Source organism: Mustela nivalis (assembly GCF_964662115.1).
Source record: "Mustela nivalis genome assembly, chromosome: 12".
Lineage (NCBI taxonomy): Eukaryota > Metazoa > Chordata > Mammalia > Carnivora > Mustelidae > Mustela > Mustela nivalis.
In genome coordinates this window covers 25526455-25542764 of record NC_139031.1, presented here as the reverse complement: position 1 = coordinate 25542764, position 16310 = coordinate 25526455, and the positions used below count along the sequence as shown (strand labels likewise).

The 16310-nt window shown below is 36.7% G+C and overlaps 1 protein-coding gene and 1 long non-coding RNA gene across 21 annotated transcripts in view; one reads left to right on the top strand and one right to left on the bottom strand.

Annotated features, from left to right (window-relative positions):
- POT1 (protection of telomeres 1) overlaps positions 1–10533 on the bottom strand; it is a 77868-nt gene extending 67335 nt beyond the window's left edge. The window contains exons 1-4 of one of the 18 annotated variants that reach the window (XM_082692685.1): positions 10198–10241; positions 9023–9206; positions 5629–5699; positions 1291–1363 (exon numbers count right to left, since the gene is read on the bottom strand). Coding sequence is in view for 6 of the 18 variants with exons in the window: in XM_082692697.1 (XP_082548823.1) it covers positions 1291–1363; positions 9023–9145 (196 nt within the window). In the remaining 12 variants the exon portion in view is untranslated. The other 17 variants (XM_082692683.1, XM_082692684.1, XM_082692698.1 and 14 more) reach the window with 17 other exon arrangements.
- The window catches only part of LOC309845145, a 34510-nt gene continuing 28481 nt past the window's right edge, over positions 10282–16310 (top strand). For 2 of the 3 annotated variants that reach the window (XR_014301070.1, XR_014301071.1), the window contains exons 1-2: positions 10303–10362; positions 14139–14184. This is a non-coding gene — a long non-coding RNA (uncharacterized lncRNA). Of the gene's footprint in view, positions 10363–11725; positions 11886–14138; positions 14185–16310 lie in introns of all 3 variants that reach the window. The other variant, XR_014301069.1, reaches the window with a different exon arrangement.

The following is a 16310-nucleotide window of genomic DNA, read 5'->3' as shown; positions in this document are numbered from 1 at the left end:
AAAGAATCAATGAAAAGAAAAGGTGATTTTAAATATCAATAAAATAAATATCTAGCCAAAATGATCGGGGGAAAATGAGAAGGTAGTCACAAATTATCAAATAAATGAAACAGGACATCACTATAGGTCCTACCAACATTAAAAGTATATCAAAAATATATTATGAATAACTTTTTACCAATATTGTTGACAACTAAGATGAAATAGACAAATTCCTTCAGAAACAAACTACTGAAGCTTACTCAAGGAAAAAAGAAAAGAAAAGCCCTATTAATAAATAAATACACTGAACTGAGGGTTTAGAATTTTCCCATAAAGAAATTTCCAGGCACAGTTGGCTTCACTGATGAATTCTACGAACATTTAAGAAAGAAATAAAAGCAATTACAGATAAACTCTTCCAGAAAATAGAAGGAGGCAGTTATCAGCTCTTTCCAGGAAGAGAGCATTACACTGATACTAAACTCAAAATCATTACAAGAAAAGAAAGACATGGAACAACATCCTTCATAAACTTAGATGTAAAAATCCTTAATTAAGTATTTGTAAATTAAACCTAACAATATATCAAAAGAATGATTCATCAGGCCTACTACCCTATTATGCTTTTTCTTCAGACCACATTTCTAATACTACATATGTAATTATTTATTGAATTTACGTACTCCCCTAAAATGTAAACTTCATGAAGGCAAAGGCTTTATTTTGGTCACTGCCATATCTCCCATACCTAGAACAGTATCTAATATAAAACTGGTTTTCAGTAGTTAAAGTATGTTGTAATTCAAAGTCTGTTTCCCACTGACTGCGGCAGGCCATTCTTCAGTCCAATTTCACGACTCAGATGAGACCTATTCCGGTCCTCAAATATTCCACGGCAGATCTTCCTAGCCTACCAGGATTATTTCACAGTTTCTAGGAAGAGGGCATAATCTCATATAACTATACCTAGATAACAAATAACACGCTGAAAGCAGTGTTTTAAGTTTGCTAAACTATTTAGGTCACACTAGTGAAACTAGAAGCAGGGGTACCAGTTAGCTATTTTAACAGTTTAGATGTGAGATTAAAGGAATCTGAAGTAAAATAGAAGAAATGGGTGAGGGGAAAGAGGATAGGTGGTATGGAAAAATTATTTATTCTATAGTTTTTTTACACTACTGTATATGTATTACCCATTAGAAATCATTTCTGTGCTCATGCGTGTACACATATAGAAGTTATCCATTTGTAGATGATAAGGTAAAAAAAAAAAAGGTTAAGCAGAAATTGTCTTATTACACTGTATACCTTGTAGTGCAATCTTCAAAACAGCTGTTCTGTTTCCACCATAAGTTAAAGAAGAAATAAGTGAGAGTTTTCCCTAAAATGAGAGAAAAATGATTATACAGAAAACCCAAAAGAGCTTATTATAACACCAAGAGATAAGTTAAAATTGGAAAAACTATTTTAAAAGCAATAAACTTTTATTTTTCCAAAAAAAATCAAAGTACTATGTTCAAGTCACCATATTTAAAAAATGAAAGTGATTTTACTGAATAAATTTCAGAAGGCCTAATTACTTAGGGTCATAACTTAATTTTTTAAGCAATCTTATTAGTTAAGTATTATCCAATTCCTCATTTTACAGATAAAGATGAGCTAGCTCAACTTCAACTTCCTTTTAACCCCCAGAAGGCTGTTCTCTACAGAAGAAAAATGAAGAGTCCGCTCCTAGAAAGAAAGAAACACTAATTTAAACTAAATAAACACTAATTAAACACTAAATAATTAAATAAGTTTAATTATTTAATAATTTATTAAAATAGCTAAACTATAAAACTAATTAAACACTAAATAAAGACTAATTTAAAGAATTAAAAAATGCAAAATGGTAATGTCATAAATGTCATAAATGAGGGCAGTGCAGAGAGGACCAAGCAATGAACTACAGCATACAGAGTTTAGTCCTCATTCTTCTATAACTAACAAAATCTGTCACCTTAAAAAAGCTATTTAATCAGTCTCTCAGATAAAATGAAGTATTTAATGTAGGTAGTTTCTATACTTTCTTCTGGCTCTAAAATTGAACGATCCTATGAATAAATACATTATAGGTCTCTTTGAAAACTTCCACGTAGAAATAAAATTTAATAAAATTTAAAAATTTTTTAATTTAATAAAATTAAATTTTAAATTTAATAAAATTTAAAAATGGATCTCTGGGGTGCCTGGGTGGCTCAGTCAGTTAAGCGGCCGCCTTCGGCTCAGGTCATGATCCTAGGGTCCTGTTCAGCGGAGAGCCTACTTCTCCCTCTCCTTCTGTCTGCTGCTCTGCCTATTTGTGCTCTCTCTCTTTCTCTGTCAAATAAATAAATCTTTAAAAAAAATAAAAAATAAAAATGGATCTCTAATACACATCTCCCACACTAATATTCCAGACTTTGATATAGCCAGCAACAACAAAAACCTACATTCCTACACCAATTTTACTTATAAAACTAGGAATTAAAAAAAAATTAAAATAAGGCTTTCAATCACGCATGATTCGGTCAGAAGTAAAAATAGTTCCACTTGGAGGTAGAAAGCTGGAAAGTACAACAAAAGGTTGGACAATGTACAAATTTCAACCTTTTTTTGACCTGCCAGAGAATTAAAACCAAAAGACAACCAACTAACCAGCAATTAGGAAAAGAAAAGTATCTCCACTAAGAGAGGGGCAACAGTGAGTTGAGGTCACAAGGCAACCAACTAATCAGAAATTTAAAGAAAGGGAAGATCTTCAAGGAGAGATGGGTGGCAAGGAGTTGCTCACCTGAAGTAAATGGCAAATGCTGCCTGACATCTGTCAGAAAATTCATCTAACATTTTAATGAGTTGCTAAGGCTAAGTGTGGGCCACTGAGAAGACCTGGAACTTGTGGGAGCTGCAAACACAAGCGGGAATTCACACCCATTTATAAGCTCTTCTCCAAAAATATGAAGACAAAAGTCAGGCCAGGAGTCAGCATAAGGATGGTAGCAGTTATTGTAGGAAACCCTGCCAGGGTTCCCCATCTCCCTTCCCCATATTTCTCTCAAAATAAAGTCCTTAAACTGCTTAGGAGGGCAAAGCTCTTAAACTCCTAGGAGGACAAAAGCTATGACTCTCATTAGAGCTTTCGTGAAAACATACTGCAGAAAAAAACGCTCTCTACTCTTCTAGGGATAAGGAGAAAGGGGTATACAGCTGTGAGGGCCAGACCTACAGCTAGGGACAGGGCAGAATCACTAGCAGACCTCACCCAGAAGACCCAAGTCACCTTGCCTGACAACACCAAGACTAAAGCAGAACAAAGGACATCCACTTATCACAAGATTAATTAACATGATGTACTACTGGGACAGAGGCACAAGAGCTGGGAGAGAAACTTCAGCAGAAGTTAAGCACAAGGAAAGACCTAACTAAGGACAATGAGAAAACCCCTCTGGCCAACCAAACTTCCTTCTAAATACAAAGAAATTCTAAAGGAATTTAAAGCTTATAGCACACTGAAGTAACCAAAATAACAAAGCTGAAACCTCACTCAACTTCTAACTAGATTAACTCAACAAACCACACTAAAGGCCTCGCAGAAAGATCCGCACATTCTCAGGAATAAAAAACTACTGCCTTTGGTTCCCACTGCCCATCACAGGAGGTACAGCCTACAACAACAACTTATGAGGCATATAAAAACACAGGAAAGGACACACTATCAAGACATAAAGTAATCAAGAGAACTTTGATCAGATTAAATTAATCAAAATGAACTTAAAACAGGTGCTTTTGTTACTCTTACACTTGATCCACCTGGATGAAAGCTCTAAGTGAGAGTTCAGAATGACTGAAAAATGACATTCTGCTTTCTGGAATGGGACACCCAGATTTTACAACAATGGAGAGCCAAAAACTCAGGCACCTAGGGAGAGAGGCCCAGCACCTGGGGAGGAGACCTCAGACCTGGAAAAGGTACTCCTCAAACATCAAGAGAAAAAAGTGGAAGTTGAACTAAACAACAAGCTTTGGAAGTTTAAGGATGACTGAATAGTGAGAGACTTCCAGGGAGATTTATGTCCTCAGAGTTATGTGTTTACATTTCAATAAGGGATGGAGAAACCCTTGAGACAGTTCTTTACATTCTCAATGATGAATTTACATTCAGGAGATGAGATTTCTGTCCTGTCTCTCAGAGGGAGAGGGTAAAGCTGGATAGCTGTCCTACATAAACTCCCAGATTCATAATTTCAAGGTTCCTTTTCTACAGTCCAAGAAATCCAGTTTTCACCCACAGGAAGACTTTTGATCCTCACCACATTGCCGTGAATGAGGAAGATGGGGGACAGAAAACTGAGTCATTGCTGAGAGCAAAAATTATAGTTGGCCTATACTCCACAAATCTCACATTAGCTTTCAGGATAAAAGAGAATATTAGATATTAAATGTATCACCCCCCCCCCTCATTTTTAAAGATTTCATTTATTTCACAGAGAGAGAGACACAGCAAGAGAGGGAATACAAGCAGGGGAAGTGGGAGAGGTAGAAGCAGGTTCCCTGCTGAGCAAGGAACCCAATGTGGGGCTCAATTCTAGGACCCTGGGATCATGACCTGAGCCTAAGGCAGACACTTAATAACTGAGCCACCCAGGTGCTCCGTATCACCCCCAATTATAAGAAGGAATACTAAGCAAATTCATCTCTGGCTGTACTACAAGAAATGCTAATGGATATTTTTCAAGATGAAGGGAAAATTGGGTCTACTGGTAAAAATAAAACACATCAGATATAGTAAATATGTCAGTCAGTATAAAATACTGTATTTTTACCTTCTCTTGATTTCCTTAAAAGACAATTTCCCATTTAAAAGCAAGAGCTAACATTGTAAGGTGGAAGTTTATAATACACATATAAACAGATATATCCTAACAGCTCAAGGAACAGGGGAGTAGGAAATGAAATTTTAATGCTATAAAATTCTTTTATTTTATTCACTTCATTCTTCAAGTGAGAAGAATGAAGCAGATTTTAATAAGAATTTATTGTTAGTACTAGATTAACCACTAATAAGGCAGGTGCTGTTCAAACCAACAGAGAAAATAGAATAGAATGGGAAACAATATTTAACAGAACCCAGAGAACTCAGGAAGGGAGGAAAGAGGATCACAGGAAGGACAAATGGAAATCAAAGAGCAAGACAGTATTACTTAAACACCATTATAACAATTACTTTACATATAAATTAAGCACTCCAAATAAATGGTGAGTGTAAAGGCCTATTTAGCCAGAGTGGCTCCATCCGGTTAAATAGTGATTTTGTTGGACTGACAGACTTGATTAAAAAGCATGATCTAATGAATGCTATCTAAGGGATGCTTAAAATATAAAAATAAATTAAAAATAAAAGACATATCAGCCCAACAGTTAATCTAGGAATGCTGGCATGGCTGTATTACCAGAAAAAACAGATGCTCAAAGAGTTACCAGAGATAGAGAGAGCTGATAATGACAAAAGGATACATTCATCAAAAAGAAATGACAATCCAAAATACTTAGACACTTAATAAAAAAAGCTTTGAAACAGATGAATATTGATATGACTAAAGGAAGAAACAGACAAATCCACAATCATACCTGGTTTTAACACCTCTCTCTCAGTAACTGATAGAACAAGGAGAAATAAAATCAGTACAAATAGAGAAGACCTGAAAACACAATCATACAAGTTTATACCATTAACATTCACAGACCAACAGACCAGACAATTGCTGAAAACACATTGTTATCAACTACAGAAATGTTCAGGAAGGCAAACCATATGTGACCTATTCAATTAAGTCTTAATAAACTTCAAAAAACCTGAAATCTTGCAGAAATTACAAATCAGTAACAATAACATATTTAGACAGATCCCTGTGTTATTAACTGTCCCCAGTGTTATTAACCCTTTAATCTTACATCCTCTTTAAATGCATCCCTTCCTCTTCTTTCCTTTACAAAAAAATGTATTCTTTAATATGAAATGGAATATTTAAAGTGAGAAATCATAATTATTTTGTTATTGATAGTTTACAACAACTGTATTTACTTCACCACTTGTTATTAGTAACCTTGTGTAAATTTTTAGGACTGCTGACAAGTTTGAAAAAAATTTCTATTAAGTTTCTTTCCTATATAAGCTTAAGATTTGTAACAACTGTCCTTGAAGTAGCTTGATTCCATTGTTTCAGTACCTATTTTTATCCACTAACTATACATCCCATGCTAGGTTTAACAGTATATATTCATACGCTCCTACAACTTCTGACTCTGTACTTTTCTTCTATACTACCCAAGGAGTGGGAGTGTTCCTGGAGAACATTTCTTACACCAGGAGAGGTGGTATATCTGGCTATAAATGGAACTAACTGCAAAACACACAAATACAACTCATTAAACCTATTCCACATGTCAACTTCTCCCTACCTACATGTTCCAAAAATGTTCTCAGCCATTCCAATGTCACTTGATAAGACAGGAAATGGGATGGAGGGGGAAGGCAAAATGGAAAGAGATAGCAATCTTAACCATTTTAGGTTAAAACATTCCACTTGCGTGTATTTTACAAATATGAAAATGTAAATTCATTTCTAAGACTCCTAACATGGTATTGGGCTTGTTCAAGTAAAGCCTTTGAAGCTTGAACTTCACTAATTGCAAAATCATCCTGTCTCTGGTGAATGAGATTATGATACATTATTTTCACTGAAAACTATGAGATTAGGTAAATTCCTGTCCAAAGGCATGTTAATGATACCATTATACTGACCACAGTAATCAGCACTTACTGAATACTTAGAAGTCATTAAGTACTTTACATTTAATCCTCATTGCATTTCTATGAAGTAGGTTCTATTACAATTCCTAGCTCACAAATGGAAAAGATAAGGCACAGGCAGATAAAATTACTTTCCCAATTACAACACTAGTAAATGGTGGGTCTGTGCTTGAATCCAACCAGCCTGGAAGTCTCCAGGGCTTCCACTCCTTTTCAGGGTGCTAAACTGCTATAGGATAAATTTGTGAACGTGGTCTATGAGTTTTGAGTGTGAGTGTACTGGGAGGAAAAGGGGACAGGGTGAGGAAAGAATAGAAGAGGAAAGGAAATGCAGATAAATTTTTAAAAATGTAATGTGCTTTATTTCACTTTAATGCAGTAGTTGTGAAGTTGACTTTAGATAGTATAAAAGCTAGTCACTGTTAACCAAATGCAAAACTGACTCAGCTAAAATTTAAAAACTTTCTGTTCCTATTACAGGACTATGACTTCCATAATCAAAATATCTAAATACCACAACATACTCCAACTCCTTGAAAGACAATTCCTGCTTTCACTTTCTCACCCAACACTGAATCCTCAAACCACTGAAAGCCAACCCAGCAACATCAGTCTTTCCAAGTGACTAGTACTTTCTTGATTATTAAATCTAACAGATATTTTCCAAATGTTTTTGCATGTTTAGCAGGAACATAATGCTTTGGTTAGTGGCAAAGACAATGAAAATTCAAATCACAGCTCAGCTAACCTTGGATGAATTACTTAACCTGTATCTGTTTTCCCAACTATAATATGGGAATAATAGTATCTATTCACAGGGTTCTTTCAAGACTTAAAAGAGGGAACATATGTAAATCACTTGAGTGTGTGTACCAGAAAGCAATTTATCTAAGAGTTACTACTTGTGAGTTACTAGTTATGATAGTACTCCTTGAATCTTACCTTACTAAGTATACAAAACATCACTCTCTCCTGGTTTTTCTCCTACGCCTCTGGATTATCTATCTCTTATTCATGCTACTTTCTTAATATTGACATCCTTCAATACATCTTCTCATTCTGTTCTTTGGCCCAAATCTCTCTGAGGAGGAACCCTATGAGCTCCAGAAGCCCAAATCTATTTGCCTACAGGACATTACTACCTGGATACCTCTAATAACCTCTGAAAGATATCCAAAACCAAACTCATTATCTTTCTTCCTAAATGTATGCCTATTATTCTCGCAGGGTGGACAGGACTTAAAAGCAGGGAAATTTCCGGAACTCCTTTTTAACCTCTCTCATCTAATCATCTTCCAAAACCTATTGATTCTGCTTCTTATCTTGTCAGTTCCAAAGCAAGAAAGTCTAAATTCTAACACCAGCTCTACTACTTATTAACTGCATCTTAAGCCAATCATTTAACCTTTTAGAAATGCAGTCTCCTCACAGCCCAAGAATAATAGTACCCAATCCATAGGGTTTTATGATGATTAAATGAGTTGATATACATAAAGCACTACCAAGTTCCTAAAAGGGCTTAATGTTAAATTCTATTATTATTATTATTTCATTACTATTTTGTCTGTCTCCATCCCATCATCTCCTCTTGCCCCTGGTTCAGACCAACATCAACTCTAAACTAAATTACTGCAACTCTCTTGCCCTTTCTGATATACTCTTCACCTAAAAGACAGAGTAATCTAAACTCAAAGTAAGTCATGTCTTTGTCCTGCTTAAAATCTATTAAGGGTCTCCCACAGTTTTTAGGGTAACACCCAAATTCTTCAACATGCACTTGAGGGCTGCTTATACCCAAAATGAAAGGTATAATCTCAATCACCCTTTTAAGTTCCAGCTCCATCTTCCTGACCTAAATGAACCAAAGGTTCTCTCCTAAATGTTCACATACCACAATGCTAATACCGACCTATTATTTATAATCAGAGATTAGGTAAACTGTCCAAACCCAAAAGAATTCAGTCCCCTTTAGTTCAAGGATCATATTCATTCATCTCTGTACCCTCGGAATTTATTCCACTGTATCACAGAAAAATTCAATAAATGTTTGCTAAATGAACACTAAATAATTAAGAATAACAGCACCAAATAACGACAAACATTGTGACACACATAAAACTATTCCTAAAACAACTCTTAGAAATAAGCAAAACATAAAAATAAGCATTCCTTTTAGAAGAAAAAAGCATTCTGAGTGATGAAAATTCTTACCTGGATGTATTTTTTGCTATAATCACAACCTGGCTGTAGAGAACTGATATCTACTTTGTTTAATTCACTTAGAAGCTCAACTTCAGGCACTCCATTGACTTCTTTTATTAATTCAAGTGGCATATCAGCTCTGTTTCAAAATGTTGTCCAAAGCAAATTCAACTAGGAAATTGACAGCTTGCTGCTGAAAACACAAAGACGAGGGTTTTACCCAAGTATAGTCAGTAGTTTTAAGTTTCTTTGACTTAGCTTTGCTTTTTCTTTCCTTTAAGTTAGTAATCACTCTTTGGGGGTGGAGTGGATTATTCTGTAATTTTATTACAAGGGCTTATATACGCCTTCCCCTAAGACACTGAAACTCAAGCCTCTTCTACTTAGTTTTCTATTTAAAGAAGTACCTCTAAAAGCCAGTTTTTGGACCTGTGAAAACTTCACTGACAATGTCCTTTGGCTAAACTGTGCTTTAAAATGTACTAGCTACCGGGAAAGGGGAGGGGGATTGAAAAATTTGGTTTTTTCATCCCTTAGCAGTTGTAATATTGTGTACTCAAATTGGGCACCTGAGACGCCTGGGTGGCTCAGTGGGTTAAAGCCTCTGCCTTCAGCTCAGGTCATGATCTCAGGGTCCTGGGATCCAGCCGGGATTGGGCTCTCTGCTCAGCTTCCTCCTCTCTCTCTGCCTGCCTCTCTGCCTACTTGTGATCTCTGTCAAACAAATAAATAATTAAAAAAAAAAATTGGGCACCAAAAGGTTATTACTCCAAAATATATGCTGCCTCCTGCCTCCAGCCCCTATACAATCTCAAGGACTATTAAACTGATACTAACTTGTGATTTGTAGTTTCAATCTTATTTCTCAAACGTCTTGCGTGGGACACGCACCAATGCCAAAAACTTAATTTTAATATGTGCGCATCAACCTTCCCCAAGCCCCTGGAGCTCTGTGAGGGAGAGGACTTAGACTACCTCAACTCAGAGGCTCACAAAACGCCAAGCAAGATACTGAACACGGCCCTCTCACGCTAAAGACAATTATGAAGGGTCTTTTTGCAATAACGACACCAAATTTTGATCTAAACTAAACTTTTTTTTTTTTTTTAAAGCATACCCGCTCACAAACAGAAAGACATCACACCCATCCAACGGACTCCACACCGACATAGAAATTCACTCACCTACGCACTAAAAGAAAAACAAGGAAGTTTAGAAGGGCGCGCAAGTGACATCACACGCGTGCGGCGGCCCAGTTCGCACGCATGCGTATACGGTCTCTAGGGCTGAACTTACTGCTCCCAGGCCCGCGGAGGACGAACTGCATGCGTGATGGTTCCTAGGTTAAGGTATCCTGGAAGTTTCGCATTTTACGTAGATGGTGCGGGCCAGGGGAGGACGGGTCCTTAGTACAGTATCCGCTAGCAATTTTCGTCCCGCCGCCGGTCAGTCTCCTACGGTCCAGGCGGGAGGCGCGGGCGGGGAAAGCGGGGGCGGCCCGCTGGGCGATTCATAAATCCTGTAACCAATAAAAACTCTGTTCCAAACCCGGGGCGGGATTTGAGATTAGAAGCTCCTGTGGGCAGGGCACTGCCAGTGCCCCGGGTTCTCCCTGCCCTTAATACGCTTAGGCTGTGGACAAGTATGTTTAAATGCCAAGGGGAAAAAAAAAATAAGAAGAGGAAAATCTGTTGAGAGAAGATACATAATTCATGATAGGAGGTGAAATGAAAGTGGCCAGAATCCGGAGCCAAAGTGGAGGATTTCACTTAGGGAAAGAAGGCACAGTATTTCTGAGTTGGATGAGACAATAAGAACTAGAAGAGGATCTAAGCTTTACTTAGCATCGTTTTTTTCAAATGGACAGTGCAGCCCCTGAGCTCAGCTTCTTGTCCCCGCTGATTTGTGCAGGGTATGTGCATACCAGGGCGTGAGGGGAAAGAGAAGGTGGGCTAACAGAAAGCTTCCTGCTTAAAAAATAGTTACTTTAAACATAGCTATTTCCTCCTGCAAATACATATCTACAGCGGATATCTTAGTCCAGATTAGCCTTGGAACCAAATATTTATGCAATTATTTATTACATCCTGTCTTTGCATTGAGGTGGGTTTCACTTTTATCAAATGATGAGAAATATAAATAGGAAATTAGCAAAAGATTCACAGTTAATAATACGTCTTATTAATTATATTCCCAAGCCATAGCCCTATAAACCAATGAAGACGTTAATCCAGTCTATCTAAAAATAGCATTACTCATTGATTAAGTCATTTCTTCGTAAAATCTGGGCGCATCTGGGCGACTGCGTCTTAGGTAGAAAAAACGGGGGGCACAGAAAGTGCCCTGCCCACAGGAGCTTCTAATCTCAAATCCCGCCCCGGGTTTGGAACAGAGTTTTTATTGGTTACAGGATTTATGAATCGCCCAGCGGGCCGCCCCCGCTTCCTCCTGCCGGCGCCTCCAGCCTGGACGGTAGGAGACTGATTCTGAGCCACCAGGCACCCCCCCCCCCAATCCAAAGTTTTATAGTCCAGTTCAAACAAAAGAGGCAAAGTACTTTCTCTGCAGTGGACCTTCTGGCTCTATTTCAAAATGGCTGCAGTCGTGTCAATTTTTCATACTACAATGTGAAATGCTCAATTTTTTCAAAGTTAAAATGAGATTCTCACTAATAAATAATGAGCACTAAAAGTCAATACGTATTTTTTAAAGATTTTATTATTTATTTGAGAGAGAGAGCATGAGAGCTGAGAAGGTCAGAGGAAGAAGCAGACTCCCTATGGTGCTGGGAGCCTGATGCGGGACTCAGTCCCAGAACTCCAGGATCATGACCTGAGCTGAAGGCAGTCGCTTAACCAACTGAGCCACCCAGGTGCCTGATAAGTATTTTTATTAATAAAAGCATAAATATAAAGATATGGTGCTGTTTATAAGTTATTAAGCAAAGATAAAAGGAATTAATCTACATATTTCTGGTACTTCTGTAATGGAGACCAAGCTACTTCTGTTCACTTCACAGTAGGCCTGTCAAGAGGAAAGATGTTGGGTAAGGAAAGCAACTTTATTTGGAAAGCCAGAAAACTGAGGAGATGGTGGACTATCGTCCCAAACAACCATCTTCCCTAGTATGAAATTCAAGTTTCTTTTATGTTAGCGAAAGGAGGAAGTCAGGGGGAGGTTGGGGTCAAAACGATTACTGACCTCTGTAGACATCTCAGGAAGCTTGTATAACTTCTTTGTCTTTGGTCAGTTGATCTTTACATACAGGAATCTGGTCATGCCATTTCTTAAACATAGCATAGTCAATTCTATATGTATTTCCTTATCCTTGGATGGGGTAGATTTGGGGTAAAAATCAATTTTTATAAATCTTAGTTGTAGCATGCCTATGTGCCGGGCTAAGCAGAAGTTTCTAAGCTTGAGGTCACAGTGTCAAAAGAAGAAAGCAATGTGGAGTCAGACATGCTAAGTTTCTCCCTGATACACTTCTCTCATGTTAGCATTTTTACATTGCTCTTTACTTTTTACTTTTTAACCTGAAACTCTGAATTGAATTTCCTCGTCACCCAGTACTTCAAATTTATTTTCTTGGCAATAATTGCTGCATCATTAGCCAATTACTGTTGTGATTTACAATCTTCCTGCAAGCTGTTGTTGGCACGTTGCATCCCTACAGTTTGACAATATCATCTTACATTTTCTGAGATTCCCTAGCAGATTTCCTAGCTAGGTGACATTGGTCAGAGTTCATTTTCTTGTAACCTAAGGGAATTTTTGTCCAACCCTACTGAACATCTAGATCAATTTATAAAATCCTATTTCAATAAAGCATCAAATTTTTATATGATATATTTGAAACAAGATAATTCAGACAAATTTATAGCAAATTTATGTTTAAATTAATAAATTTAAATGATGAGGTCTGTAATCACTTAGTGCATATTAGGAAGGTAACATAACAGGGAATCTAAATGTGCAAAGCAAGGCCTAGACTAAGCAAGAAGGGCCAAGATTTTCATATGAGGAGGAAAGGGTCATTCTCCTGTTTTGCATCCTGCCACATGGCACCTTGTGACTCATACTGAGTGAAAGGGTTAAGATAGGCTGACTCCAGAGGTAGCCTTCTGTTGAGTTATACTAATGATATATGTTGAGATGGAAAACAAAACCTCCATTCAAAAAAATTAACATGAGTATTAATTCAGAAAAAGATTCTCTGACAACTTGGCTTACAGAACAAAACTAAGACTTGCAGGTGCCTATGTGTGGGAAGAACCATGTTGCCTAATAATATGGTTGGTTCTTAGGTTTCTCTGTACAGGTGAAGAAGAGAGAAATTAAAGAGGAACCATCAAAAAGCTAGATGGTGTGTACTCTCTGGTGCTTGTGCTGTCTTCCATTCACAAATTAAAAAAAAACAAAAAACAAAACAAACAAAAAAAAAAAACTTTACTAGAGTAAAGTTACTGAGCTCACAGTAAGGAAGCAAGGAGCTTTGTTCATGTTCATATTGATACCAGTATACCCGAGGCAGCACACAGAAGAGATGAAGAAAAATAAGAGGAAAAGACCTGCTGGAAATTAACAAACATGAAGGATAAATTAGAAGATCTTTCAGCTTCTTAGCACTATAAAAGTAGGGGTTTATGTCTAGAGTTTAGAGTGCCTCTTTTTTACATGCCCTATATTTTATACCATGAGGATATGTCCTGGAAAATCCTGCAGTAACACTCACATATAGAACCTCATTTCTATGTAATCTTAGAATAAAATATTGCACTGATGGCTTGTTTGTTTTGGAAAGTCAGTCATCTAAAAGTTGGAGAGCACCATAGCAGGTAGCTATTTAATCTGCCCAATATTTTTTCTCTTTTTTTCCTTTCTTTATTGAGTGACCCAAAATAGGAATACTTTTAAAGCCTTTATAATGAAAGATTTTAAGTAATGGAAAATTGATGAGAAGGTTGCATGTTTTTTAAATTCCTCATGCTTATTTGGAATAATAGAGAACCATTTGCTTTAGGTTCAAAATGCATTTTTAACACAAAAAGACATTTCCTAACTTTGTCATATCTTCTATTAAATAGAGTCTGCATTTATTCATTATATTCCTACTTTTTTTCAGGAATGGAGAAGCCAACATCACAGAGTTCCCTTAATGAACACTGAAGGTATTTCATTCTTTTTTCACCTGTGTACAATAACAGTGAGACTTTCTATGGCTAAATAGCAGTGTATCTTTTCTTCCCACAACTTGCCCATCAAAGATTATGTGTTGTTAGAATGATAGGGCTGTAGCCAACTGAATTAATTAGAGAGTAAAATATCATTTGTGTTGGCCCTACTTTTAACTAGTTCTCCATAGTAAAAAATTAGTCTAAGACATCCTTTCTATGATTACAGCAGAACAGAAATGATTACCATATAATCACATTTGAAAAACTTCAGTTTAATTAGGGTATATTCAACCCAGAGTGCAGTGTCAGAGTCTGGCACAGCCAAAGGAATACAACAGATGGAGAAAAACAAATACTCTGCCATTCCTACTTATTTTCATATTAAAATGGTGTAAATGTGTCCAAGGTCTAGAGGCATGTTTATTTAACAGTCTTGTAACTGTATTAAAATTTTAAAAAAAGATAAAGAGGAAATACATTCTTTTTCATTTTGTCATTTTTCTCTAACCATTAAGATTTTTTTATGTACTTCAAATAATCTGCTAATTCTATACATATTAGACTCCCAAATGCTAATAATAACTTTAATCAGTCTCATCCTAATTTTTCCTTATCTTAGAAATGCCTCTTTTCCTTCCATTTATTCCTGATTTTTTTTTTTAAGATTTTATTCATTTATTCGGCAGAAATCACAAGTAGGCAGAGAGGAAGGCAGAGAAGGGTGAGGAAGCAGGCTCCCCACTGAGCAGAGAGCCCGATGCGGGGCTCAATCCCAGTTCCTCAGGATCACGACCCGAGCCGAAGGCAGAGGCCCTAACCCACTGAGCCACCCAGGTGCCCCCTCCTGATTTTCTTTATATCATGTCATCTATTCCTCCATCAAAAAAATCCTATCCTCTTTGCCACAGTTAAAGATTCAGGAAGGAGCACATAACCTAGTGCATTCCAAGGAGAGATGAAGAGATATTTGCTGGAGACTTACCTAGAAAAGATAAGTCTGTAAGTTACTAAATTACCTTCTCGAAATGTTTAACCCAGGCCACAGGAAAAAACAGGTTTCAAATCAGTAATCACAGAAGTGTTGAACAAGGACCTTGGATGATGATGGCTAACAAAATATAAAAACTCTCTCCAACACAAATCATCTTTAATGGCCATAAATATTACAAAATATTAAATCTAAAGTGGTGATAGAAAACTAGAATGTCTTTTATCAATTAGTCATGTCATTTGAGGACTCCATTAAATACAGAAAAAAGAGGAAAGAGGTTTACAGAAGAGGATTGAGCAGCAGATGTGAAATGGTACCAAAGGATGCTTCTTGCCCAGAGCAACACATTCAAACAGTTGGGGAGGCCCCCAGAGAAGGGATTATTTGGGTGAATGCATGTGGAATAGCTGGATAGAGTCCTCTTCTTCCCTGGGCATCAGCTACATTTGTCCTTGGAACAAAGTGGCAAGGGTGAGTGCCTGCATCATTGAAGCCAGACATAATTAGACAGAAATTTCTGGCATAGTCTACCAGCATTTTGCTCCCACAGTCTCCTAAGGCCAGCTCTTATGTCAGAATGTACATCCACAGTCAGGCAAAGACAAACTATCAAACAAAAATATCAGGAGCTAGCAGAAGTATTGCCAAAATTTTAAGGAAAATATGCTTTACTAACGTCAGTTACCAAACCCAATCTGACAAGAAATGAATCTCAAGATTGTAGAGAGCAAACAGTAAGTAGACTTTAAAAGAAATCTAATTAGCTTATTCAAAGTGAGTCAAAATGTTACAAAAATATCAAAAATAATAAAGGGACCTATTAAAGATGTAGGATAGTAAATGAGTATAAAATAATTGGTGTGACAAGTTTTTTGAAAATATGAAATATTTTGTATGTAAATATTAAACAACACATTACTGCACAAGCATTGGGCCAAATAAGATATCAAATGGCAAATCAAAATATGTCTCAAAAAAAAAAGTGTGTCTCAAAACAAAAGAAAAAGAAAATGCAATATTCCAAAACTTATGGGATGTAGCAAAAGCAGAAAATAGAGTGAAATTTATGTAATAAATGCTTGTATTGAGGAAAAAGGTTCAAATAAACAACATTAATTGTAAAAATTTA